Source organism: Pleurodeles waltl, chromosome 3_1 (genome assembly GCF_031143425.1).
Source record: "Pleurodeles waltl isolate 20211129_DDA chromosome 3_1, aPleWal1.hap1.20221129, whole genome shotgun sequence".
Classification (NCBI taxonomy): domain Eukaryota; kingdom Metazoa; phylum Chordata; class Amphibia; order Caudata; family Salamandridae; genus Pleurodeles; species Pleurodeles waltl.
Window position 1 is genome coordinate 834,962,326 of NC_090440.1, and position 26,621 is coordinate 834,988,946.

Consider the following 26,621-nt stretch of genomic DNA (forward strand, 5'->3'; position numbering starts at 1 on the left):
CTGGGGCAGCATGTATCACAAATGCCTCTGGAAGTGCCTTTCCACCATGATTGTTGTTTCCATTGCCCCATATTACATCTTCTCCATGCGTGATGTTACCTAGGCCGCTTGTGATGTATGATTCACAGAGATGGGACAACTGCACCCACTGCTTATTAGGAAGTCAATGGATATTTCTCTTGGCTTGTTTTGCATAGTAAAACCTGTTGTAGCTCCATGTTCTCCAAACAGCCAAGTTCTACACTGAAGTAGAAGTGTCAAGCGAGCCAAAGTAAAGCTAGTTGCAAATGTCAAAATATGAGAGGACGTATGCAGATATGATTTTTGAATGAAGGGCTTTAAGAATAAAAGACAGTTGCTTACTCAAAGTCTTTAGAGTGGAAAGGCAAATAAAGGTGATTTTAATCTTGTAAGAATAGGGTATTGATGAGCCAGAACCCATGTGATTTTACTTTAGGTGATAGTGTCCAGGGGGGACACAGAGAGAAGACAACCAAAGAAAGTTTGCCACCTCAGTCTAATTTTGTGCAGAAGCAGTAACTTAGTTGTCTTAGCATTGACTTTAAATATGGTTTAATTAATCTAGGACTTAATTTCAGATTGATTTTCACTGAGGATAAGGAGGATGGTGTGTGATGGTCAAGTCTGACAATTAGTAGAATGTTGTCTGCATCCATTAGTACTGTACCCATAAAGCTTGATTAGGCAAAGCTGCAATCTGAAGTGCATATTAATCAGTAATGACAAGAGAGAAGAACTTTTAGAACTCACAGTTAATTTTCAGGCTTGTGCAATAAAAACATGGGAGTGGATGGCTAAGAAAGAAGAGACCATTTAGGCAAAAAGTGCCAGATATACCTACACTATTTAATTTAAGCTGGAGAACAGAATAGTACACCACATTAAATGTGCCAGGCTAGAGGAGCATGATCAAAGATGGGTTATCTCCCTCATCATTGATCAGCCTCAGTTAGTCAGCAGCCAGAAGAAGCATGGTTTCAGTTTCTTGACTTACAAAAAAAGAAGAAGCTTTGGAGGGAGTGGCAGGGCCAAAAAATAGAAAGGCATATGAACAGATGGTATTCCAGTTAAACTGTGCAAAAAACAGTAACTAGTATTACATATCCTCTTTTGAAGGTGTGCCATCAAGTGTTGAGAAAGCTTAATCTCTGATATCATGACCAAAAGGCAATCATGGTATTTTTTGTCTTTAAAGTGGGCAAAATTAATCTGTTTTCAAATTGTGTTGACCAACTTCCCTTCTGAGGACAGACATTAAGAAAGTGCTGCAGAATATACACAGGAGTATACATACGGGTTCCTAAAAGGATGACATCTGGTTTGAGTATATGTTGCTACCGTGCACTCCATTGAATATGACCTTGCTATTGGTTGAACAACAGGCTTTTGAAAGTATACTGCTGACTTAGCTTAAACAACTTAAAATTTAGGAAACTTTTCATAGTGCACTCCAATAAATACTAATGCAGAATACTGTGTTGAGATTCATGAATTGTTGGCCACAAGTACTTCTACAAAACCCGTACTCGGTGGGGTGAGGATTTCTTCAAATGTCACAGGATGGAGACTATGGTCTTTTCCTTTAAGAGTTCTTTTAAGCACTGGAAATTTGCATCTTTTACAAACATTTTCCACAGCAATGGCACTAAGAAGATTTAAATAAAATTATAAAAAATAGTTTTTTGGACTTACTTACAACACTGCAAATAAATGGGCATGGAGAGTATTTCAGCATCAGTTCCAAACAAAATGAAAGATGCCAACTAAATTAAAAAAGCATCCCAATCACCATGGGGCTAAAGTTACTTGTGCACTATCCTTAAAAACCTCAAGCAGGGGTTTATAACTCAGGCTCCAGCAAATAAAAACACAAAAACCTGGATTCAATAGTTTTTTTGCAACCTGCCTTTTGTTCACACATGTAGACAGTATCAGTGAGCACAGCACCTGTACTGGTTCCACAGTTGTTCCACTATACATAAGATTTTTGCACTGTGCGCTCAACCTATTTGAACTGTCTTCACAATTAGTATAATGCAAAGAGAAGCCTCTTTGCTTATGACGATCATGCAGTCAATAGTTTTCACGTAATAATGGCAGGTCTGTCACAGGCTTGAAGAACAACTAGATACCAGTAATCACTTTTCACTGAATTACAGTTAGTAGCGCCCCTCATACTAATGACACATGCAAACCCACATCAAAATTGTCCTAATTTATCCTACATTCAACATACATCTTATGCCCTGATCACACTGAATTCAGCAGTAACTAAGTTATAAAATAAAGGTCCTGATTTAGAAAGTGCCTGATTTAGACTTTAGTGGATGAGTTACTCCATCACAAATGAGATGGATATCCTGTCCACCTTATTTCAAGTACATAATATCCTATGGCACTTGTAATAAGGCAGATGGGATTTATTTTCCATTAGTGTAGAAGTACCCTGATGTTTGTGGAACCACTCTAACTGCTGTTTCTGTGAGGGGAAAAGCACCTTCCACTCCCAGGCCATTGCCTCTGTTCTGGAAGCAGTTTCATTCCCCATTAATGTCGAGCACCTGCCAGGCAGCTGCTGGAGCTACTGCAAATTAAGTTCCAAATTAACGTGTTGCACCCTGCTCTCTCTCACTGCTATTTGACCATAGCACAGCCACAAAATCCCTTAAAACATTCATCAGCTGTGATGGTGGCACACATTGGTCAACACTTACCTTGATCTTTTTGGAGTGAGCTGATCATATTCAACTTGATGCTTCAGAGGTATTAAAGGACGAATAGCATCAAACAATGGCAAACGAGTTGGATCATTAATCACTAATTTCAAGTCTCCCACGAACACTGGTAGATTCATAGCCCTGAAAAATGTCAAGAAAACTGTATAAGGCTGCCGCCTAAAACTGATTAATAGAGTGTGCTCACCTCTTCATAGTAAACGTAGTGTCATTTAATTATGTTATGTATCATGTATTACTACATTTCTGTTCCCACATTTCCTTACAAAAATAAAACTACCTAGGACATTGAAAAAGGAGAGAAAGTAGTAACAAGCACTGCATTTTAGTATTTCTAACACTTTGGTGTTGCCATTTCTAGTTTTACTAAGACGAAGTCATAAAACTCTAATTTATACTCCATCTGCGCCGAATGTGCGTAAAAAATTTTGACGCACATACAGCGCAAACCTTGCCCCGTATTTAAACTTTGACACCCGAGCCCGCGGTAGTCAAAATTCCACCGTGAGCGTAATTTTTTGGAAGCGGCAACCCGCCTTGCGTTAATCATATGCAAGGTAGGCGTTCCCGTCCAAAAAAATGACTTAAACAGCAGTGCGTCGTATTTATGCTTTCGGGCAAAAATGACGCACGGCCGGGAGGCGGAGCCGGAAAATGACGCACAGTCCGATTTGCGTCAAAATGTAATGCCTGGGTCAGGGCAGGCGTTAAAATGGGGCAAACACACCTGTATTTAATCAGAACACACAGAAGCAACAGCAGAGCAGCAGAGCAGCAAAAGGGAGACATGGAGGTGATTCTTATCCAGCATGCATGCAGACGCAGTAGCTACCACAAAACCAGCAGGGACCCCAAAGGCAGCGCAGAAGACAGGAGAGGATATTCCGCCCCAGAACAACCATTCATGGCCTCAGGGAACACAACATCATCCAGAGGTACAGGTTGAACTGGCAGGCCATTCAGCAGGTGCTGCGCAACATTGAGCCGCAGGTGGCACCCGCTTTGCTGACACCCGCACCATCCCAACAGAAACCAAGCTGCTTGCCGTACTACACATGCTGGCAAGTGGCACTTTTCAAACAACTGGTGCCCTGGTTGCGGGAATATCACAGCCATCATTCTCTGCCTTTTTGCCCAAAGTACTGGATGCCATCATTGGACTTACACCCCACCACATCTGCTTCCCAAAAACACTGCAGAAGCAGCAGGAAACAAAACAAGGGTTCTACCTCATTAGTGGCTTCCCACACGTCCTTGGTGCAATCGACTGCACACATGTACGCCTTGTGCCACCTGTTGCAACTGAACACCTATACCGCAACAGGAAGCACACACATTCCATCAATGTGCAGGCCATTGTCGATCACCAAGGATTGATCACCAACATCGTGGCTAAATATCCTGGGAGTTTCCATGACTCATTCATCTTCCATCACAGCACCATCATTCAACACTTCCAGGATGGACGGTATGGCTATGGACTACTTGTTGGTAAGTACAGAAACTTACTTATATACACACTGCAAAGCAACCCTCTAGGACACACAACACATTCACCACAACAGCAACATGTCAACAGGAACACCCTGAGGTTGTGACACCGCTAGCCATGTTTCTTAGGTCACCATTGAACCTGTCACACATCTGAAATTAGTGTACAGTCTAATGTTAAGACGTCAAAGATCACAAAGTTTGGAGTGGGTTGCCTAAATGTATCCTTGCAAATTGTAAGTGTCTCAATGAAGTTTACATTAATCCATTGCATAAGTCTAAAGGTATGGGATGTCCAGGGTACATTGATATGAACATGTTAACAACACTGTCAATCTTAACCTGAGTATGGAACTATCATCTCACCCCCAGTGAAGACACAGGGACACCTGTATCACAAGTCACAATGCTAGGGAGGGCACACTGTACTGCAAATCCCAAAACATACTGCTGACAACCGGTTAGCAGCCAAACACTTGTTCAGCCAAGGAAACAACACAATGCAGATGGTACATCCTACAAGCCTAGGATGCAACATATTAACACAAAAGAGTCACAGACAACACAAGACAACTACTGCCAAGAAAGGTGATTTCAATAGGACTAGCTACATCAACATGATCCCCTTCATTTTCTCTTGCAGCTGATCAGGGGTATGGCATCCAGCCATGGATAATGACACCTATTGTCAACCCGAGTACTGCAGCAGAGCGTGCCTACAATGACGCACATAGGAGAACACGCACCATAGTCGAGAGGACCTTCGGCATCCTCAAGTCAAGTTTCCGGTGCCTTGACATCACTGGTGGCAGCCTCCTACATTCCCCGGAGATGGTCTGTAAGATCATCCTAACATGTGCTATTCTGCACCATATTTGTATAAAAAGGAACATTCCCCTCCTGGAACCCGAGCCACACATGCCTGAAGAGGAGGAAGAGGATGATGGTGGCCTGCAACATGAGGGGGAACAACAGAACACGGCCGCTGGTTTATGCAGGCGGCAACATATCGTGAACAATTTCTTTTAAATATAATCACCATCACCACTTTATGAACTAATTTAAATAAACACCTATAATAATCACCATAACATCGTTTGGCTATTCATTTTTGCACACCTTCATCTCTAACTATCAGAATAAGAGTGTTGCCTCATGGAGCATTGATGATCTACCGATTAGGACACTGAAAATCCCAGAGCAAATGTGATGCGTATCATACAATGGTCACATACACACACACTGTAAATGACATATATCCTGTACATTTCAGCTTTGAAGGGCAATAGCAGAGGACCACACCTATTTCACACATACATGTTGAAATCATGGTTCATCGCAGCATATGGCTCACAACTAAGACACCATTACTCAATAAGGGGAAAACAAGCCTCATTATGAGGCAGTGGATGTGCTTTTGCATCAGTAACAGGAATGTCTGACCAGACCCTTGACAGCAGTAAGTCCAACTGCATCTAATATTTGCAAGGGCTATCTGTGACCAGAGTTCCATAGAAGCAGTACATAGACAGCACAAGTGCCACACATATGATCAGCATTGCGCACATGACATTCCATGTACATGTCAGCCCATTTCCTAACTCCTGACACACCCATGCACCTGGTCACAACCCACCTGTCTGAAGAGGTCCCTGGAATAGTAAGATGTGTACCCTAATATTCCCTCCTCTACACACACAGCTTGTCAATAGCAATCCAGTATGCTACACCCTTTCCTATGGTATACCATTGTCATAGAACATCTGACTGCATGGACGTCAGGTCAATTAATACACTGGCTTCTAGTTTCCAAGCCCTGTTAGCACCTGTAGATTACTTCCCGTGTGAAAATCTCTGTTGGCCATTAGAATGCAAATCTAACCTACAGGACTTGTGAGAAACGGATGCAGCCCACACCTGTGATCACCTCCATGCACACCACCCATTTCAACAAGCACTGCCCCTGCTGATGCTTGGAACAGCATAGGAGTTGCCATTTTGTTAAATACACCGTTAAGCATTGATACTAATTAAGCCGTGTAACACAGCCCTTGGGTTCATTTGTCACCTTCAAAAACACAGGACATACACAGTTTGACATGCCAACTGTCTAGTTCGTCCTCCAAACAGTCTTAGTCAGACCACTGATTATGTAACTTGTCAAATTGCTGGATCCTGATTCACCCTGCATCCTGTCAGCCTGACTGGCATCTGTCTGTGCGTCACCCTAGAGTATCCCTGTGGCTACATATGTACCACACTTGCGTTAGCAAACCTCTCATTCATCAGAGGGTATTTGGGCATGTGCTTCTTCAATGCATACCCAAATACATTTTATAGCATCATCTGCCTTTTAACTGTGCCATATGAGTTAAATCTTCTGTGAAAACCAAAATTCATGGCCCATCCCTTGTCTGGGTCTCATTTATGCATGAATGACAAAGTGTGACAGTGTCCCAGGGCCGTATGAAGGGATTGGGTATGGGGCCTTCAGCAGAACCAGCAACCTCTGATAATGTCCATGAAAAATCCACACATGTCAGGACCATGACAGTTCACACACAGAATTACATTGCTCACAACATATTGATGGGCCATGTGTGGTGAATAGCTGTGAGAATAATCAGCACAGAGGCTATGATGTTCCCAGATGCAGTGGGAATTGCAGAGGCTAACCTGTGTACAAATGTTGTAATGACACCTGCCGGAACATGACACATGAGACATTATCTCACTCAGCACACCAAGGTTGCCTGTTGACTGTCTCATTACACGTCTTTAGTGACAGGGTGGGACCATCCCCATGTAGGTTCTTATGTCCACATCCACTTTACTCACATTGATCAACAAAGGATACTCAGTAGATACAGGAATAGCTGCCACTGACTCATGATGAGTCCTGGACCTAACTGTGACAAATTACACCCCCATAAATATACAGGCTCAAGATTGGACCACACACATGAACAAGATACCTATGTGCAATTGATCACTGGAAATATGTGGACACGTAATGCCTCGTCTGCTGGTCCACCACAGCCACTTGAGAGTTGTGGCTCAGTTATATGACCACAACTGTGGCGTCATCATACATTTGTGGTTCACCTTGGTCTGTCTGGGCAAACAATATGGTACCCACTTCCTCAATGCATGTGTATGACTCACTGTGGGATTCACCAACAAGTGCCTAGGAAGCTGTTACCAAAAATCTAGGACATAGGATGTAGAAAATGTGGACCATTGACATGAACAAGCTTCTGCCATCTATCTGGTGCATGTTTTGTCATATGTCTACATTACCCTAAATCTTGGAAGTGCACATAACGGATGTAGCTACATGTATGACTAACACATGTCCTCTCTCAGTTCCACAATGACTTGCATCTAAGGTTTGGACACATGGACTACACATTCAAACAAGCATATGTGCAATAATGCATCATGTGATGCACACACACTTGGTCGACAAATACATTAGTTGCCACAGCACACACACTGAGCCATAGGCATTTAGGTATTGTACATATGTGAGTCACATTGCTATCCTCTCCTGATGCCAAACATGCCCAATTTGTGCAATACATATATGTAGGCCACACATATGGCCATCTAGTGCGTCAGCCAACCGTCAAAATACTGTGAAGGAAGTAGCGGGTAATGGTCTGCTGCAGTATGATGTCACATATGTGAACATACACCATCAGCACCATAGTGGGTGCCATCAGCCTATCTCTGATGTGTCCCAAATGTAACATAACATAAAAACTGAAAAAATGCCCAAAACCAGTTCATGCAATGAAATTTTGACGTTGCTAGCGTTATGCGTAATTTTTTGTACACCAATACAGAATTTGCGTCATTTTTTTTACACACAGGAGTGAAAATTAGGCCACATCCAGATCATTGTACAGACTATTTACTATTATTTGGATGCGGGCTAATTTTCTCTCCTGTGCGTCGAAAATTATGACGCACAAACTGTATGCGTGAAAAAAATATGACGCATAACGCGAAAAAGGGCAGACATTTTATTCAGGAAGTGATGTAATAGGATATCCTGTTTACAGATCATGTACAGTGGGTGTACTTTCACTTTCACTTTGCAGTCTGTGATTCTTCTAGACTGTGTGGCTGTGTTGAGAGTGGTGTCCATTGATTTTGTGATTTTGTGTCCTGTGTGCTGTCTCTATTGTCAATTTGTGAAATAAACATTGTTGGTGTATACTGTCCTACTGTGTTTTGTGTACATTTGTCCAGTTTTCTAGTGTTTTTGTTGTTTTTGGGAGTCTGTTGTGGGTAGTGCTAGTTTGGGGATAGTTGGGCTATTTTAGTGGTTAAGTTTACTTTTCTTCTGTATTTGTACCCCTACTTTCCCCCTTTTCCCCTTTCTATTTCTTTAACCCCTATTCCCTTTCTCATTTGTACAATGTCTGGTAGGCCACGTCTTGGCAGGATGGGTGAAGAGGAGTTGGGGGGCTTCATATGGCTTGTGTGTCATTTCTTGCCACTGATGATGGGTGATACAGGGGTATCACACTGAGGCGCGCAGAATCCGGTGGGGACAGGTGCTGCATCACCTGCAGCGTGCGTATGACAGCCAGAGGAGTGACCACCAGCTGAAGCACCGGTGTGCTGACCTCATCACCAGGGAGAAGGATCTCTTGGACCACCTGGGAATCGTGATTGGTGGCCCTGTTGGTGAGTACTAATCATGTAAATGTGCACGATTAAATGCTCTGTAGTGACATCAGATGATTTGTACAATATCTGCCAGCTAACTTGCTGACTATGTGTAATGTTGGGGAAACATACAGGGTAATTGATGCACTATGGGAAGGATCACAATTGCTAGCTGTCAGGTAGCACGTGCTCTGCAAACTTACAGGATACTTTTCCGTTAAGTAAATTGGTGCTGCCTTTGTGTCAGACAACCAAACAAAATAGGAGCCAATCATGTCTATATAGGCCACATTTGCCAGAGAAGTAAAAATGTACTAACATATTGGCTAAACTTTGTTGACGCAATAGCTAGACTGACTTTAGAATCACTACATGATGCAGAAAATGAGTGCTGGCTTCACGTCAATTGATGATAGCAAAGTGGCCCAGACATATGTCTCATGTGAGTCTGGTTAGTGTGGAAGGAAAGCGTTCACGGAAGTTCTATGAATGTTAGGGATTATTGTGGTCCTTTATCTTTTTGGATACATGTCACATCTGGATTTGAAAACATCGTGAAAAGGTGTAAGGTGCCCTCAGCTAACATCTTAGAATGTTTGTTGGAGTTAGTTGTGTCACATTCCAATTAGGGATGGCAGTCCAAAGGTATGCACATGGGTTCACATCTCCATGGTTGATGCAAATCACCATAGCTGGGCCACATCAAATGAAGAAACTGTAGCAACATGAGGGCTTACAAAAGTCCCTGTCCCTCTGTACACTGTACCTATGTGTAATAAATGTGTGATGGCCACATAGGCTGTTTGACTGGTAATGCAGTCTTCAAGTAACCAGGCTTTGGATGTCTCTCTTGGATGCACATGATGAGACGATTACACTCAATATTTTTTTCTGGTCACTAATGACGGGGCATGTTTGCCACCACATGATAGTTAGGGCCACTGCATGTGTGCAGATATGTGTGTAACTGTCACGGGAGACCCATGCTATGAACAAGTTGGCCGTGATATATCAGATGCAGTATCATCATGTCTGAATGGCTGACGTTTTCTTATTCAGCCTACACATTGTATATGTCTTTGAAATTGTTGGTCAGTGCACAGATTTTGAGCACATTCCTTCCTTTGATGCCTTACAGGTGGACCGGCACCCTACACTGTGGGAGAGGTGGCTACATTTGAGGACCCCAACCACTCCAGTAAGTGTTGATATGTCTGTTATGTGTTGTGTTTGCTGGTTATGTGTGATGGACTCCTGTGTGTTGAACGCATAGCAAGGTGTGATGCGTTGGCCAATCATTTGTCTTGTTCCATGAGTGGGATTTCAGTTTCAAATGTTTTGAGTTGGCCAATGCGTATCCTATTGTATTATCTAGGGATTGTATGCCATTCCTGTAGGCACCACAGTGAGTACTGCGGTGAGTCATGTGGATGACACTTGTTTCAACAAGAGTCGCACTGGAAGTCAGCTCAGATTTAGTCAGCATGTCAGACCCACATTCTCCCAGATTGGTACAGCAAATTGCTCTCCAACAGACTTCTGCTTCCCTATTTACCAAGGTACTTATTGAACTGTAGGTAGAACTTCCTAGCAGCATGTACTTCCACATGTAGTGCTACAAGTATGTGGAACTTGAGTGTAATGGCCTAGGTGTGCATGCTAATCATGATCATGGGTGTTCTTGCAACTCTTTGTCTGATGTAAGTCATGCCTTACTGGAAGTATATGTTGTGTACCAAGCTCTGCATTTCCTGACATGTGTGGCGCTATGATTGGTCTAGGGTTTGCAGACTCCTAATTGTTGATAGACCTTACCTGTTGTGTGTGTAGAGCCAAACACGTGTGGAGTTTTCTATACACTCCTCGGTGTCCATGTTGTTTGGAATTGTTAGTTGTTTATCCACCCCCTCCACCCTCAAACACAGGCATGGGTTTGTGAATAGGGTACCTAGGACTGATGCTACCAGTATGTTACACATACATGTGAATAAGTGACTGTTTGGTCGGAACCTAGTATACACACTCAGGTATGGCACATGGGTACTATACTGGCAAGTCCTGTTTCAACTTGCAGACCATGTGGCTTTAGTTTTGCATTCCGTACACTGACATTTGTAGCCCAGGTATTGGCGGAGGATATGCAGCATGATTGTTAGCTGATAACTGGCAGAACTCAGATGGCAAGTCAATGCCAGTTGTTACCCAACTTGTAGGTTTTGGATGTGCTATGTGTGATGTGACCTTTGTAGGCTGGCCTGCCATGTACTTACTCAGGGACATTCAATGATCTGTATTGTGATATGAGCTGTTACAAGTAATGTAGATGTATTGTCTGATTGAATGTAGATTATTTGCATTTGTCTTCACAGCTGCAAACATGACTCCAGACCAGGTACGTGAGTTCCAGCAGCGGGCCATGAGATACCAGCACATCCTGCTGGTAGAGTCGGGGTTCAGGAGGATGGCCCGTCGATACCGCCATGAACGGGCCTCTGGGGCATGGAGGGCCTTCGCACAGGGTGGCCCTACTTTGCCCGCCACAGCCAGCCCCAGCACAACCACCACTTCAAGCCAGGTGGCCCCACCCATAACTGGGACTGTTGTCCCTACATCTGCTGGACTTCCAGGACCCAGCATTGCTACAGGTGCAGGACAGCCCACTGGCCTTGGCTCCACACACGCACAGACCTCCTCCACCGGTACCCAGACTGCCCCAGCTCCATCAGTTGACCCTGAAGCATTCCACAACATGGAACGGAAGATGGACCATGTGTTGCGAAAGTTAAGCCATCTGATCCGGGATGTTAGACACATTAACAGGCGTGTGAAGTCCATAAAGAGGACCCTCCGGAAGGCCAACCTCTAGACTGATGTAACAATGGACATGATTCTCTCCCCTCCCTCCTCTTTCCTTTTTCTCATACTTAGTGGGCTTAGGGGGCTTAGTGATAGGTTAGTATAGGCTGTTAGTTTAGTTAGTGTTAGTGGGTGGGGTTCCTGATTCATTCTGTTTTTACTTATTACGTGTGGGGGTGGGTGGTGATCTATGTTGGGGTTCTTGTGTGTTTAAAAAATATATATATATTAAATAAAAAATAAAAAAATATATATATTTGTTTGGGATAGTATAGTATGTGTTTAGGTTAGTATGTGTTGTCCTCCATGTGTCCCGTCTCATAAGGGGGGTGGGGAGTGGATGTTTAGAACATTTCGTTACATGTGATAAGTAAGTTTAGCTTAGGTTAGTTAGGGACAGTTGTGGGTGATGAGTAGTCAGGGTAGATTAGGGTAGGTAAGACTTTTCCCTCAGTTTCCTCTTCTGTGATTAGCATTTAATAAATATATAGTTAACCCTTAACAGTATGTGTTAAATGCTACTTGATCATGGGCTTGGAATTAGTGTACATGAATGTTGTTCTATTACATTTGTGTCCTATGCTACAAACAAATCCCAACTGAGCTGTAAGATTGATAGCTACCCCAGAGCTACCTTGCAAAGTTTCCACCATTCGTTGCAACCACCAATCACAGTTAATATGGATCCCAATGTGTTTCTGTCGATAAGTATGTTTTCTAAGTCACAAACAGTGCTTCCAGACTTGGTATTGGGGGAACAGTTTTAGGTCTGACTGCATTGTGATGATAAAGGACACCCTTATAAGATGAGTTCTTGTAAGCACTCTTGTAGTCTTGTCTTCGTGACTCACATACGTCATTTGTGACAGAGTTCAGCATGATTACCTATTTGTATGTAAACTCAGACAGCTTCATTCATGCAGTTTTTGTAGTGTTTGCTTAGATTTGTGTGCACTGTTATATGTGATAATATTGCATGGTGACAACATTTTGAGGCCACTATTTGATGACTTAGATATCCCTTGAGGAAGCATTATTCTGTCTAACACAGCATGATGGTGTATGGTTTCTAACGTCATCAGATATGTCCCTCAGGAAGGGCAGAGTATGATGCAATCATGGGCACTGTGCAGATTTATCTGACTACATAATATCAGGACAGTTGTATTGACAAGCTACGTAATTTGACAGTAGGCACATTTCAGTTATCTACTGCACAGTTGATTTGTCACATTACCCAGAGACAGATTTGTTGTGTAAGTGCTATTTATTGAAAAGTGCTGTAGTGCTATATGTACATTGTCCATAATTGTGAGTCCATTATAGTGACATCTTACATTGTGATCCTACACAAGGGGTTAATGAAATGCTTTTGACATGCTGGGGTGATGTTTCAGACAGTGCAGAGGGACAGGATTTGACAATGAGTAAGAGAGAGACAATCACTGGGCAGGCTGACAAGATATACAGTGGTAAGCCGAACAGTCATTAAGTAGAGTTGTAAGACTGGCATGTTACAAAGTGCAGGACCTTGGTAATAGTTGGCCATGTGGCAGGGACTTTTCCTTGTGAATGTGATCGGTTCCATGTCTTCTTCTTCTGATGTGTGTGTTGCCTCATCTGTCCTTGTTGGTGGTGGTTGTGAAGGGGCAACACACACCTCAGTGTTAGAAGACGTGGGTCAGACATCCCGGTCGACGCTACCTGTGAAGGTCTTAAGGGCAGTACTGCAGCAAGGAGGATCTGTTGGTTCTTGAGAATAGCAGCCACATCACGATGGTAGGCTGCCAGGTCAGCCCTGAGGGGTTCGATGTTGCATTTGTGCACGCGTTGACAGGATTGCTGTTGTAGGTGTTGGGTCAGCTGTATTACAGCTATGCTGATTTCCTTCAGCCTTTTTTCTACTTCCTGCAAGATAGTTGTTCGCCCTTGCATAGCTGCTGCTTGTTCTTCAGTTGACATCATGCACAAACGCACCCCCTCAAGGCTGGCTGCCATAGTTTGCATCCCTACCGCATCTCCTTGGCCAGCTCCCGCTGTACTCCGACTACAGTTCGCTCAAAGCAGGTGCCTGTGTCGTCTGAGTCCTCAGCTGTATTGGAGCTGGCAGGTCTTACAATTGGGGTGGTGGGTGGGTCCTCTGCGATGGTTGCTTGTTCTGTGCTCCTCCTTGTGACTGAAGATGGGGTCTGGAGGGTTCCAAGGACCTCTTGGATGGTCTCCTGGGGAATGTTTATCAGCTTGTTATCCATGTCATCAGGGTATTCTGGGACAGGCATATCCGCAGGAGATCCATCTTCCTCTGCAAAGAAACGGGGTACAATTAGTGTGTCTGTGTTGTGGCAATAGTGATGTGACATGCCTGCCTTGTGATGAATTCACATTGTGATCTTGTTTCGTGTTTATTGCTCCAGTCTTTCAGATGGGCATTCTCCCAGGCCTATGGCCCAACTGCATGTCACATGTATAGTATTAAGTTATTGGACTTCTCTGCATCATCTCCTCTAGTCATATTTTAGGCCAAATAGTGAATTGCCACCTTCTTGTCCTACTCAACCCTCCGTCTACATCCATTCTTATGGTGAGACCTTTCACTGGCTGTGGGTGTTCTGATGGCACTGGCAGCACACTTGACAATCTAGACCTGCCCCAGTCTCTGATCCTTCATATCCACTTAAATGTAGTTGACATGTAGCATACCCTATGCACGATATAGATGTTGGCATTGGTAATGTGTACAGCTGATGTTGGGAATGTGTGGTACATTGGATTGCCCTGATAATCGTAGCAGTGTCCTATTTCCTCTTCTGACTGTGCAGGTGTATTTCAGTGACCAGTTACATGTGTCCTCCCCCTCAATGCTGTTGTCTGAGCAGTATGACATTTGGGATGTTATATTGTGACCCAGGCACAGGATGGACCCTGACATACGCAGCATGGGTATGTCCTTAGTGCTGTGTAGCTCCTATTGTTGTTGACATTGGCTGATGCTTGCAACAACTATGGGCATTGACATTTGACAGTACTGGGGCCTTTGTCTTTTTTCAGGGGATTGTTGAAGTTGTCATCCTCAACCCTCTAATTTAGGTGTGTATAATCCATGGGGAGGTTACTGCCATTGACTACTTGAGCTGCACACAGAGCGGAGGTGGTAGTGGCAACTGTTGTCACAGTTACATTCCAGTTGTTGGTATGGCTAGAGGTTGTTAATAGGGCCCTAGTTAAAGTAGGGGGTATGGTGGCTGACGTGTGCTGGGATGTCAGTTTGACGTTGTGCCCTTCCCTCCTGGCGTGGCTTTCCCTTTGCTCCATCGTTGGCATGGCAGCATGCCCCCATGGGACTGTTGTTGGTGTAGTGTAATGGTGTGCCCCATCTTCTGTCTGTGCAGGCCATGACCCCATGCCATCCCCCTTTACCCATGCCACTCCATGTATATGATGACTTACATGCATTGTGTAGTAGGTATGTCCACCCCCTGCTTACAGTTAACATTAGTGCATTTTAATTCCCCAGGCTGGTGTTCCGTCACCTCTTTAACCAGAATTTCCTGCTCCTCTGCACTGAAGCAACACTTTCTTTTCTTCTTAAAAGTGTCCAGGTTATTTTGTGGGTCCTCCTGGCTGGTTCCTGGTCTGTTGTCATCTTCCTTGGGTCTGTAGTGGCATCTGGGATCCATTTTGGCTCTCCTCTGCTGAAATGGCAATGTTCGCGTTTTTTTTTTACGCTATTGCGTCAAAAAACGCCACATATCCGGTTTGCGGGGTTGTAAATCGACCCAAAGTCATTTCCACCGCGTTAACGTCGTTTTGCTTTACGACTTGGCGCTGCGGTGTGCGTAAAAATAAATGACTCCCACCTGTGGTTTGCGCCGCCATGCGTCAAAGTATAAATCTGATGCCCACACGGCGCACCAAAATGGCGTTAGCCGGCGGTATTATTTTTGACGCAAAACTGCACGGCGCAGTTTAGCGTCAAAAAGTATAAATATGGCCCTTAATCCCGGGTCCCCAACTTCTTCTGATCAGTGAAAACCATTGTGAGCTACTGAAAGCAAAGCAACTTGTGCATTATTCTCAGACACCCTCACACCCAGCTTCATTGACTTTAATGTTTTTAGAGCCAGATACTATAGTTTGAATAAAATACTTTGACAAGGGGCACTATGACAGGGATACTGTGTGTGCCAATGAGAACGTGGTCTGTGGGGATGTATGAAGATGGATGTGAATGAATTGGCTATATATGTATGGGTGACTAAGAGCCTGTGTTATATGTACTTGTGGCACGGCAAATATCGTTCGCCATATGTGGCACCATTTCATGTATAACACAAACATACAACTAAAGTGCAGAAATCGGTTCAGCAACAATTTTCATAAACTGGAAAATTTTTCTGCACTGTAAATTTCTCCTACTCAAATAAATGACTGTATTTTTCAGTTATAAATATGTCACAGTGTCAACCAGCCACTGGGATCAAGATGCCTGCTGTGTGTAAAGGCGGCATTTTGAAATAGGAGAAAATTAAACTGAAGCGTTAACTTTGTGTTTATATGGATTCCATAAAACCCATTATTTAAATGTTCTGCGATTTCCAAGTATCACATTAACAAAAAGCAAGCATCTTGTTTCCACTGGCCCGTAGACATGGTGTGCAGTGGGGTAGAAACTAGTGGAGTGGAATGTAATAGCATACTCTGGAGTGACGTAGAGTGGAGAATTGTAGAGTGGAGTGGCATGCAGTCTAATAGCGTAGAGTATAGTGGTGCACAGAGGAGTGGTGTAAAGTGGAGCGATTTATAAAGAAGCAGCGCACAGTGGTGTACTGTAGAGTGGAATAACGTTCTGTTTAGTGACGTACAGCATAGCAACATAGAGTGAAGTGGCATATAGTGCAGTAGCATAGAGTAGAGTTGAGTAGAGTGCAGTGTTGTACAGTGGAATATTGGAGAGCACAGTACTAGCAGTACAGAGTCCAGTGATGTAGGGTGAAGTGGCGTGGAGTGGATTGGCACTGAATGTAGAGTTCTACAGTGTAATAGTGTACACTGGATTGTTGTAGCGTGGTGTATAGTGCAGTGGCATAGAGTGGAGCAGCATAGAGTGGAGAGGCATTCAGTGGAATAGCGTACAGTGCAGTAGTGTACACCGAAGTGGCATACAGTGGAATGGCACAGAGTAAAACAGCATAGAATGTACTGTCATACAATGGATTTGCATACAATGGGATAGAGTACTCGCAATTTCCGAGTCGCAATCTCGGATGTAGAACGGTGTTTCAGACACCGTCTGCGACTTTCTATGGGGTCGCAAACACCCACCTCATCAATATTCATGACGTGGGTCGCATTTGGCGACCCCATAGCGAGTCCCTGAACTCACAGGGATGGTGTCCTGCTGAAGTCAGCAGACCTCCATGTCTGTGACTGCTTTTTAAATAAAGCAGTTTTGGTTTTTTCATTTTGCAGCCCGTTTTCCTTAAAGGGAAACGAGTTGCAAAATGAAAAAACTTCTGAAACCATTTGGTTTAGTTTTTTCAGAGTAGGCAGTGGTCCATAGGACCACTGCCTGCTGTGAAAAAATATTTTTGTCGACATTCACAAAGGGGAAGGGGTCCCATGGGGACCCCTTCCCTTTTGCAAATGAGTTACCACCAGTGTGACACTGGTGGTAACTGCGAGTTGCTTTGCGACTGCATTCGCGGTCACAAAGCATTTCTGAATTGCGATGCGAGTCGCAAATAGGAAGGGAACACCCCTTCGTATTAGCGAGTGGCATTCACAAATTGCGAGTCGGTACCGACTCGCAATTTGTGAATGTGCATCGCGTTAGGCCGTTTGCATGGCGCAAACTGTGATTTTCGCAGTTTGCACCATGCAGACGGCATCCTACATCTGGCCCAAAGTATTTTGCCATTTATACAGCAAAGTCTTTAAGCATAGGTTTGACACAGTGACAACCTTGCCTAGCTGTAAAATGACAAAAGCCATTTACCACTCCAGGCACAGTATTACAGCTATGGACTGGTAAAATACTGTCCAAGCCAACCTGGAATGAGTGAAAGCAGCCCCTGAAATGTGTTTCGCTCTCATTAGAGCTCATCAGAGAGGTTTACCTTTGTCCAGACAAAAGGGAGCACCCAGTATAAGTCAAAACAAATCCCTTTCAGGGTTAGAGTGACGCATAAATTATGCAAAAAAGAATAGAGAACTCTGGGTAGTTCCCAAGTTTAGGTGGAGAGCAGCTCTGGTAAGGAGCACTCTGCAACACCAGCGACACTCTAGATTTGCTCACCTCAAATGTCTGTTTATCTAGCAAAGTTTTTAAGCATTGGATCAGCACAGTACTAGATATACATATATATAAGATTTCACGGACGTTATAGTTAGGTTCAGATTTTACACACACACAAAACCATAGAAATTCAGCAGTTATTGTTGTACTTATGTCAAGAAACTACGGACCAGATGTACGAACTTTAGAGATAGTGACTTGCAATTTGCGAATTTTTGCGGTTTGCAATTTGCCAGTTGCACAATGTACAACAGTGTCTCCAACACTGTTTGCAATTCGGAAAGGGGTTGCAAGGGACCTGCCACATTCATATTCATGAGGCTGGTTGCATTTTGGGACCCACTGGGAATAGCCAGCACTCGCAGGGATGGTGGCTTGCTGGGGTCAGCAGACCACCAAGTCTGTGACTGCTTTTTAAACAAAGCAGTTTTTTTTATAGCAGCCCGTTTTCCTTAAAGGAAAGCAGGATGCATTTCAATTTTTCAGACAACTCCCTGCTCTGAAAAATGTTGGCGCCCTCATTTACAAATGGGATGGGGTTCCTGGGGGCCCCCTTTCTGTTTGCGAATGGGTTACCACCTACTTAAAGTATCTGGTAACTGTGATTGTTTTGCGACTGCACTCCTGGTCACAAAACAATCATACATCCCCCTGCAACTCGCTATTAAGAAGGGACACTCTTGGCATGCCCCTTCAAACAGTGAGTCAAAAACCCTATTTTGCGAGTCGGTAACAGGTTACCAACACACAAAATAGGGTTGGCGCACTGTACAAGCCATATAGTGGTCGCGAACAGCAGATTTCGCTGTTTGCGGCTGCTAAAAAGCTTTGTACACCAGGCCCTATAACTCTAGCCCTAATGTAACTATAACTCGCGCCCCCGCCATGCACAGTTTTCTCATCAATAATTTCCCTGCAAATGTGGCAGTGATATTATCAATGGTGTCATAAAAGATGTCATGAGTGATGTAACGTGTGGGGAAACTAGCAGTGCATGGCGAGGGTAAATGTTACAGTTATCTTAGGGCACGAGTTATAGTTTCTTGTGATAAGTATAACTATAAATGCTGAATTTCTATGGTTTTGTGTTTGTAAAATCTGAACCTAACAATAACGTTCCTGTAACCTTTGTTTTTTTAGTGAATTTCTAGTTTTTTTTTTAACATAAAGTAATATTCAATTACCATATGTTAATCCAACTGCGGGCGTGCACAGCCTTCAGCTCTGTGCATCAGGACATTGGCCACACAACCCTCAAAGCCAGCCAACTGGGTTTCGGCCCCCATATCCCGGGGCCCACCACATTTTTTTAATCGGAGGGGGACTGTAGTTTCCGCCCGGGGCATATTTGGCCTTGAGGGCCCAATCTGCCAGGGCCCATTGCTTAATTAATGGGGGGGGGGAGACAAACACAGCCTCCCTCCCCCTTCTGATTTCGGCCTGGGGATGCCATCCCCTGGGACTTGGCCTTATTATAAATAGGGAGCAGGCACGCTGCCCCCCTCCCCAGGCCAATTTTGGCCCTGGTGACCCAATATCTCAGAGCCCGTCAATTTATGATGGGGGAGGGGGGCCTGACCTGTACAGGGTGGGTGTCCTGGAGCCCACCCAGGGCACCCACTGCATCTTTGTTGGTTTGCCAGGAGGGGAGCCCCAATGCTCCTGCAGCCCCAGCCAGCTCCCCACCTCTCTTGCTCTCCCTCTATCCATATATATATATATATATGTTTGTGTGTGTGTGTGTGTGTGTGTGTATGTATGTATTCATAGGTATATAAATATGTGTGTGTGTATATATGTGTATATTGTGCAATTGAACTCTACAAATCCTTACTTTGAACCATGTTGGCCCATCATTTGACATATGGGTGTTTTTCTCTTGGCTGATTCTTTGCAGTTTATGACTGCATTTTGGTATTAGCATTAGATGATCATTAAAAAAGTACCTTATTTCCAACTTTATTTACACCATTTGTCGGAAACATTACTCTGTGTTGATATGCTATTACAATTGTAAAACAATTACATCTTGCTAAAGAACTGTCAACCAACATTAAAGTAATATGTGATACAAATTACAGAGTTAAATTCATGAGCAAGTTATATGACACAAAGGGGGTTATTACAACTTTGGAGGAGGTGTTAATCCGTCCCAAAAGTGACGGTAAAGTGACGGATATACCACCAGCCGTATTACGAGTCCATTATATCCTATGGAACTCGTAATATGGCTGGTGGTATATCCGTCACTTTACTGTCACTTTTGGGACGGATTAACACCTCCTCCAAAGTTGTAATAACCCCCAAAATCTGCTGCAACACATTAAATAGTAGAATAATAGAGTATACCTACTTCTAATTTTACAGAGAGTTCAACAACAAAGTGGGAGGGATGTCAGAAGATGTGCTCTACTTGGATGTGATGATTTTGATATTTATGACTATAATGATGCCTTTTAGATGCCAGATTCTTGTTCATATCTCATATGGTTGAAAAGTGGGTCAAACAAAAATCCATGCTCAGGTGCCCATGACTGTGTCAGATCTTCTTTACATGCTGTTATTTGAATAATAAAATGGATGCAAACCTATGTTAAGCTCATATAACATAATACGCAACAAAAAAGCCTTCCTGTATTTACATTATTCTGAACGTCTCAGCAAAATTTACTGTGAAGAACTAATGTATTTGACCTGTTACCTTTATTCCCTAAGGCTTTTTCACAAATCTTTTAGTTTATTTGAAGGATTGTCAAGGTTGACTTTAACCTAAATTGAATACAAAGATAGATAAACCTATTCCTGATTAACGGGAAGAAGGGGTGTTCATTATTTGACAGGAGGACAATAAGTCTATGAGAACTAGTAGCAACGTCAGGACAAATAAAAGTTATTCCATACAACCTACATTGAGTGGAAAAACATCTGTTTTCCAGGACGAGCTGTAATGTATGTGTTATGTCTTGGTGTCATGCTCACGAGGGTTTCTTTCATGAGCAAGATTCCAGTGTAACAGTCAGTTGCCTCAAGTTGGTTGGAACGGGCTGAGAGTAGGAGCTTTCCTCCTTGTCTCCCATTTTCCCTTTATACTTGTTTTGAAATAAACTATACTTTCGATGAACTTACCTGCTCTACTCGTTTTGCATCACTGGTGACAAGTGATGTGGAGGATCCTTGCTGGACTACTGCTCACAGGATCACACTGACAAATATTCTTGGGCTGAGAGTGGAAGTGAAGGTGGAGGTGTTGCCTTCATCATGACTGGACACAGGAGACAACACAGTGCTGCTTCTAACATTTTTACTGTGTGGGTGGAGTTTTTCCTGTTTGCTACACCCCGCTTGATTTGCATTGCTCTTCACGCCCATCTTAGCTAAGTCAATTCAGAGATACAAATGCCTTTCTCATGTGCTAATTGGCTTCACGTTTAGCACCATCAAACATGCAATTCTATTTTGGTCATTTCGGCAATACACATCTTTATGCAATCACTGTGAATAACTTTGGCCATCTTTTCAGCGATAGGCACCCTTCTAGGTAATAATTAAAAAGTGTGCATTGCTTAGCAATATTGGGCAGCCATTATGAGGTGCACATTGCTCAGTGATACACAGGCCATGGGTGGCTATTTTGTTAGTACATATTGTTTGGCGATACACATGCCTTGTGCAGCCAATTTGGAAGTACACATTGCTCTGCACAAGCCTTTTGGCAGCCATTTTTGAAGTGCACATCATACCACCATATGCATGCTTTTCAGGCAACCATCTTGAAGTGTGCATTGGGGAAGCACATTTCAGTACATTGTGCATAGACATTACCAATTACTGTGCAGATATTTCACTTCAGCATTACACATGCTTTTCAGATTCTAATTCTTATTTGACAGCAGTGATACGCACACCAAATAAAAAAAATTGCAATTGTTTGTGTTGTTGTGCATTTCACAAACCCAGCAGTCATTCTGGTAATTGTTTCTTGGGCGTTTCACACTAAAAACTGAGATCAAACACACTATTAAATCATATAACTTCAGGATCATTTGCATATTTAAGGGCCATATTTCTTGCACTGCTTTAATGAGAAGGTGTGTGCATTGTTCTCAAAGTGTCAGTTTCAAAGCATTCATTTACCAGGTGGAGGTTGTGTACATTTCCTTCCTTGTGCAAACATACAAATTAATAATGGTTATTTGTGTACTACTTAACTTTATTTGTTTTGCTGTCTAACTGTAATATCACACAAGCAATTATTCCATCTGCACCATTTTGATAACTTCCAGGTGAGCCACCAATGAGATGGAAACAAAGGTTTACAGCATTTAATGTGTATCTAGGATCAACTGATGGTTTGAAATTCAGGCCTGAATGAGAAAAAAATAGATTTTGGAGCACTGTTTGGGTATGGAGGGCAAAAATATATTTGAGCATTTACCCAAAATAGTGAATGATGATTCAGAAGAAGAATTAGGCGACTATGAAGAAGTGATTCAACGTTTGGAGCTACATGTTGACAAACCACCTAATTTAATTGTCAAAAGGCACAAATTATTTTCACAAGAACAGACTGGATCTGAATCAATTGTTATTTATGTGGTGTCTTTATGAGTATTAGCAACAAAATGTGAATTTGGTAGATTTACAGATCAGCTGATAATGGATCAGTTAGTTACTAGGTGTTTCACAAAAACCTATCTCTAGAGAAAACCATTGACACTGCTAATAATATTCAAGATTCCAAAGAATATTTGAAAGAAATGAATACATCTCCGGCACAAACTCATTATTGAATATGAGAAACAAGGTACAACTCCAGCTAAAATTATTCCATCAGAAACTCGTTGTTGAATGTGAGAAACAAGGTACAACTCCAGCTAAAATTATTCCACAGCCGAAAACTAAAGTTATAAAGGATTCCATATGTTTCAGATGTTGTTCGAACGCATGTTACATTTCTCAAACAATGTTCAGTGGAAGGTAAAGAATGTAGTAATTGTGAGGTTATACATTATTTTGCTTGAGTATGCAGAGCTACCAAGAATGTTAAAGTTAAGGTTAATTCTGTGATGGAAGAAGAATCAGATCATGTGAGTAATGACATGAGAAATATGGCTTTGTGTATGAAAGTTCATGAAAAAGATGTACCCTTCTGCAAAGATCCAGATGAAACATTTCTAGTGAATGGTGTCAGAATTCCTTAACTGACCGATTCAGGATCAAAAATCACTATAATTTCTACGCAAACAGTTTTGGAGAATGGTCATTTGCAAGAACTGTTACCCTCTGATGTCAATCCAGGTAGATAGAATGGTGTCTAAATTGATTTAGAAGGTGTTTTTGAATCTTCTATACAATTCAGTGGTTGTATTGTTACAGGGAAAATGTACGTGTCAGTAGGTGGACTAAACATTTTAGGATGGCCTAATCAAGAATGTTTGGGGCTTCAGTTGAGACTGGGGTGTTTTCCTCACATTTTGTGTGTAAAGGATGTGGATGTTCTTGGCTCAAATTTGAACAGTATTTCAGAGTACTACAGAGATATATTTAAGGTGCAATTGGGCACAATAACCGGTTTTGAGCATCATATTAAATTATGGACGGAACTTTGCCTGTCAAACATAAGCCACACCATGTGCCTTTAAGCATTAGGAAAGAATTGTCCGAACCTTTGGAAAATCTATGTGGAGAGGAAGTTAAAGATCCAACTGAGTCCTTACTATGGTTATTCCCTGTTGTTATTGCTCACAAGAAAATCAAAGAAGGGATATGCATAGATTTGAGAAGCTTAAATAAAGCTATATGGATTGATGGGTGTGAGAAACTGGGGCTGATTGCAGAGGCCCCCTAACTTTTTGCCCCCATTTTCCACTTTATGCTGGTGTTTTCCTGACTCTGATGGTGCCCTGGGTACTGCTAACCAGTCCCAGGGCCTGTGCTCTGTGTAAAATGGATATGCAAATTAGGCTAATTATAATTGGCTAAGTTAACCTACCTATAAGTCCCTAGTATATGGTAGGGCATGTAGGTTTAGGGACCACAGCATAGGTGGTGCACACCTAGGTGCATTGCTGAGGTGCCCAGTGTCATTTTAAAAGCAAGCCTGCCTTGCTGGCTGCTTTTAAATTAAAGTTATATGCAAATTCGACTTTGGAATTAAAGGTACTTCCAAAGTCTTAAACTACCTTATTTTTACATAAAAGTCACCCCTAAGGTGTGCCCTATGTGCCCCTAGGGCTGGGTGCCATGTAACTATAAGCAGGGACTTTATAAAAATAGATTTATAAGCCCTGGTGAGGTAAAAACAGCCAAATTCGTTTTTCCCTCATTGAAGTAAATGGCCTTCATAGGCTAGAATGGGCAGACTTTATTTAAAATTTTAAAGTCTCCTTAAATGTTACATACCAAGAATTTGGTATCAAATTGATTGTTATAATAAATCCCACAACTTCCAGTTGTTGGATTTAATATAACTAGTGCAGGTAAAAAGTGTAGACTTTACCTAAAAAGTTGCCAATTTCAGCTCTGCATTGTTTTTGCTGCTGTGCTCTGATTGGCCAGCCTGCAGCAGCTTCTGCCAGGCTACTTTAATGAGGTGTGAAGTGGCCTGACTTCACACAAAGGAATGTGCTTGGGGGAGAGAATCTCCCCTCAGCAGATGGTGAGGCAGGAAGGGGGAGGGCTGCCAAACTGGTCTTCAAAGGCAGAGAAGGACATCTGGAGCACCCAACAACACCCCCACATCCTGCAACCCCAGACAGCTAGGTGACCCCTTGATTAGATTAGGAGAGGGCAGGAGAGGGGTGTGTTTATGATTTTTAGCCACACCAGTGGGTGGGCTCAGCCAGATCTCTCCTCCAAAAATCAGATTCATCCATTTTGGATTTTTAGAGACTGTTGCCTTCGGGGATGGATTTTTTGCCACACTTCCCAGGAAGTGGTCATCACAGGGGGACGACCCTGTCCCTGATTGGAGAAGCAGGGCCCCCCTGCTTTTCACCCAGGAGCAAGGATAAAACTGGCAGACCTGCACCCACGCCTCAGATCCCCACCAAATTTCAAGAAGAAAGAACTTAAGGAGAAGAAGGACTGCCCTGCTGGACCCCTGGCCTGCACCTGGAACCTGCACTCAGAAGGACTGCACCAGCTGCACACTTGGGCTTCACCACAAGAAGGACTTTGCCTGGCTTCCACTGGTTCAAGGAGGGACTCCCTGTTTGCTACAGGTGAAAAATTGCTAACCAGAGTCCCCTGCACCAACTCCTGAAAAAGTGACCAGCTGACCACTGTCCAGTGGCCAAAAAGGAGTTTGCGCCAGGTGCATTCTGGGAGTTGAAGTCCGCACTTCCCAAGGACCATCACAGAACTTCTGGACCCTTGGGGTGAGTTGTGGACCCCAAAAGAACCTTAAAAGAACATCTGGGTGAAGCCCCAGAAGTTTGGAAAAGATTGGAGAATTTTTGGAAAAAAGCTCCATAAAGTGACCGACCCGACGCAGAAATTCTAGCCGGCTTGCCTCAACCGCGACCCGGCCTGACTTCGTGGTTCGTCCCGGTAAAGAAAAACATCCAAAAAAGAGACTAAGTCCGAACGTAAAAAGTTGACCGGGACCTTCCAGCCATCGTATCCGAGAAGGGCTCCACGGACGTCGGATCAAGATCCAGGTTTACCCCGGTCGAAGGATTTTCATCTCGAAAAAACGACTAAGTCCGAAGGTAAAAATCACCACCGAGGAAACCGACTTCGCGTATCCGGACAAGGGCTCCAGGAGGTCGGATCCAACTGGCAGGTTCGTCCCGGTGAAGAAAAACTTCAAAATAAAGACTAAGTCAGAAGGTAACTTTTTAACCGAGGCTTCCCGCGACCTGTAGCCGAGCAGGGCTCCATCGCGGTCGGCCTGAAAGTTTGACTTTGTCCCGGTCCTGGTGCAACCAGATGACCCGGTTGGCGCTTTTTGTTTCTAAGCGCTAGAAAATAATAATACTTTAAAAATTCATATCTCCGGTTCCCCTGAACCGATTTTAATCGTTTTTGTGTCATTTTAAAGATAAAAATATAAGCTATTTTTATAAATTGGTTTTGGATTTTTAAACTGTTTCCTGTGTTTTATTTAATTACTGTTTTGTGATATTTGAATGCTTTACACTTTGTCTCCTAAGTTAAGCCTTGACGCTCGATGCCAAGCTACCTAGGGTAGAGCTGGGATTAATTTACTGAGACCTAACTGTACTTTTGTGGAGGTTTGTGGCTTGTTGCTAGGTGTAGGTACCTACCTGCCCTACCAATAACCCATTTTCCAACATAATTGGAAGCAGCGACGGGATCCTGTACTTGTGTTCAATATCACGTTACAGTTTTAGATAAAACAAATTAAAAATCCTTTAAATTGTCCTAGTGCAAAAATTGTTTTTAATTTTTAATTTTAATTTTTTTAAAAATTAATTTGGATTCATTTCAATTATTGAATTTTTGTAATTTTTCTAAATTCTTGCTACCAATTTTTGCAAAAAGTTTTTGTTGACACAAAACTAGGGAACCATGGAGCT

At 43.0% G+C, this 26,621-nt stretch overlaps 1 protein-coding gene across 2 annotated transcripts in view; it reads right to left on the reverse strand.

Annotated features, from left to right (window-relative positions):
- The window catches only part of USH1C (USH1 protein network component harmonin), a 605,394-nt gene that overhangs the window by 439,164 nt on the left and 139,609 nt on the right, over positions 1-26,621 (reverse strand). For both annotated transcript variants that reach the window (XM_069223746.1, XM_069223747.1), the window contains exon 3: positions 2,736-2,879. In XM_069223746.1, coding sequence (XP_069079847.1) covers positions 2,736-2,879 — 144 coding nt within the window. The remainder of the gene's footprint in view (positions 1-2,735; positions 2,880-26,621) is intronic.